The 2,268-nt window shown below is 50.3% G+C and overlaps 1 protein-coding gene across 1 annotated transcript; it reads right to left on the bottom strand.

Annotated features, from left to right (window-relative positions):
- Nucleotides 1–130: 130 nt before the first annotated feature.
- On the bottom strand, nt 131–2,262 carry LOC116662600 (GDP-fucose protein O-fucosyltransferase 2-like). The gene is made up of 2 exons (XM_032476364.1): nt 2,157–2,262; nt 131–756 (listed from the first exon to the last, which is right to left on the bottom strand). Exons 1-2 carry the CDS (start codon nt 2,260–2,262, stop codon nt 539–541), a joined length of 324 nt encoding a protein of 107 aa, XP_032332255.1. The 3' UTR covers nt 131–538.
- Between the last annotated feature and the right edge of the window lie 6 nt (nt 2,263–2,268).

Genomic DNA, 2,268 nt, shown 5'->3' with positions numbered 1-2,268 from the left:
AAAAACAGACTCACAGACTTATAAACAAACTTAGGAGTTTGGGATTAACAGATACGAATTACTATATGTAAAACAGACAAACGACAAGGATTCACTGTAGAACACAGGGAACAGTATTCAGTATCTTGCAACCTATAATGGAAAAGAACCTGAAAAAGAATAGACTATGTATATTTACAACTGAATCACTATGCTGTATACCTGAAACTAACAAAACAGCACAGGGAGTGAGTCCTTCTGGGACAAGGCCTCTGTGGCAGTGGCCTCCTTGTCACCGCTCCATCTCACCAGGAGGCCAGGGTTTTCAGTGGTGAGCGGACATAGAGCTCATACACTTCAAATTGATTTCCCGAAAAAACTATGGAAAAACCAAATTCACCTGCAGTGTGGGAAACATGAGCAGGGCCCCTAAGCAGGCCGACAAACCCAAAGTAAGATGGCCCGTTGTTCAGATCGGAACCAGAACAACGACCACCTGGCCCCAGTTAAAGGATCACCTCACCTGCAATGAACTGCTCGTACTCAATATCAGGGATGTTTATGTTGAGACTTGGGAGGTCAAAGGAGTCGGACCAGGGAATCCAGACCTGGTTGATGTCGGGCTCTGCCAGTTGTAGAGGTGGCCCCAAGGGGATAGCACCAGTACCGGCTCCTCCATCTTCAGCAGGGTCTTCAGGAGGAAGGCAATGTGGATGCAGACGTTCCTACGGAGGCTGAAGCCCTCTGGAGGGTTGAAGTCACACAGAAGGTACCTGGCAGGGAGCAAAGGAGAGCGGGTCTTCAGGGCCAGGCCTCTGCACAGGAATCCCGGCTTTGATAGAACAGATACAACGGGAATCCCTGCACAGCCCATGGCCTACAATCCAGACACATTCAGCAGCTTCTGGTTTGTAAAGTGGAGGCACTGCCCACCCATCTCCATGTGGCCAATTACTTGAAGTCCGGGAGCAGTTGCGGAAGACATCTTGGCATCCGTCTAACACCAAGCACATGACTAGCACCTGAGCACCCGTTCTCCAGGGGCTCTCAAACTTCTTGTTCTACAGAACGCTATACACTCTTAACAATTACTGAGAACTCCAAAAGGCTGCTATTTATGTGAGTTAAATCTATCAATATTTCCTGTGTTAGAAGTTAAATAAGAAGTTAGAAAAAGTGTATGAATTCACTTAAAAATATTAACAATCTACTGTATGTTACCATTAATACTCTTAAACAAAATATAATTCTATTTTTCAAAAGAAAAATCATTAGTGAGAAGAATAGCAGTGATTTTAATTTCTGCAAATCTCTTTTGGACTGGTGAGAGCTGAATTCTCCTATCTGCCTCTGCGTTCCCTGTTTTGTGATATCACAGGCCAGGTTTTCCCTGGAAAACCCCACAGGGAACTCGGAGAGCAAGCGTGTGGCAAAAGGCAGGTGACATCCCAGCTTTTCTATGAAAATGGTTTTGAACCTCAGGGGCCTTGGATACAACTTTGATAACTGCTGCCCTATCCAAGGCCGAGACTCTTCTACACAAGGAGCCAGGCAAGGGTCCTGGATTCTGTAATGAGTTTACCGCCACCACACCCCTCCCTTTTCTGTGTGTTTCTCACAACCTCCATTACTGCAGATGAGGATGTAATCCTCAGCTGGGGCCTCTCAATCCCAGAAGGCTGCTAACTTCAAGAGCAGAGGGTCCCCATCTACCCTCCCTACACCTGCATAGTTTATTTTGAGTCAAGCCCTAGATAACTACTTATCGGCACAGACCTTTGTGTCTTATTCCTGAGGTTGACTGAAGGAACCAACATCTGGATGGAACTGAAATTTCCCTGCAGATAAACAAGGCTGATAAACCACCTCATTCCAACATCTGACTCTGGGGATCTTCAAAACCCGGGTAAGGACCCGCTTCATCTAAGAGGGGTCCTCCGCCTGCCCGTCCCGGTGGGTTCTGGGAGGCCGCGGCCACCAAGGGCGACCCAGACTCGAGGCCCCAGCCCCAAGGCCTGAGGGGGAGGAAAGCTTCAGGCTGTGCCCAAGCCCTGCCCCGCCCCGCCCCGCCCCAACACGCTCCCCGGCACCACAGCCCTCCCCGGCCACCACCCCAACCCCGATCCCACCCCGGTTCAAGTCCACCGGCCCGGCCGACGGCGCTGACGTACGTTTACCATCTGTGAGACGCCGCCCCAGACAGGATGTCGGCCGCCGACTGACCAGGCCAGAACTAGTCACCAGGCCGAGCAAGCCGCCATCCCCAGCAGCAAGCACCGCCATGGTCCC

Source organism: Camelus ferus, unplaced genomic scaffold (genome assembly GCF_009834535.1).
Source record: "Camelus ferus isolate YT-003-E unplaced genomic scaffold, BCGSAC_Cfer_1.0 contig4244, whole genome shotgun sequence".
NCBI classification, from domain to species: Eukaryota; Metazoa; Chordata; class Mammalia; order Artiodactyla; family Camelidae; genus Camelus; species Camelus ferus.
The sequence above is the reverse complement of the archived record's forward strand: the minus strand, read 5'-3'. Positions and strand labels throughout refer to the sequence as shown.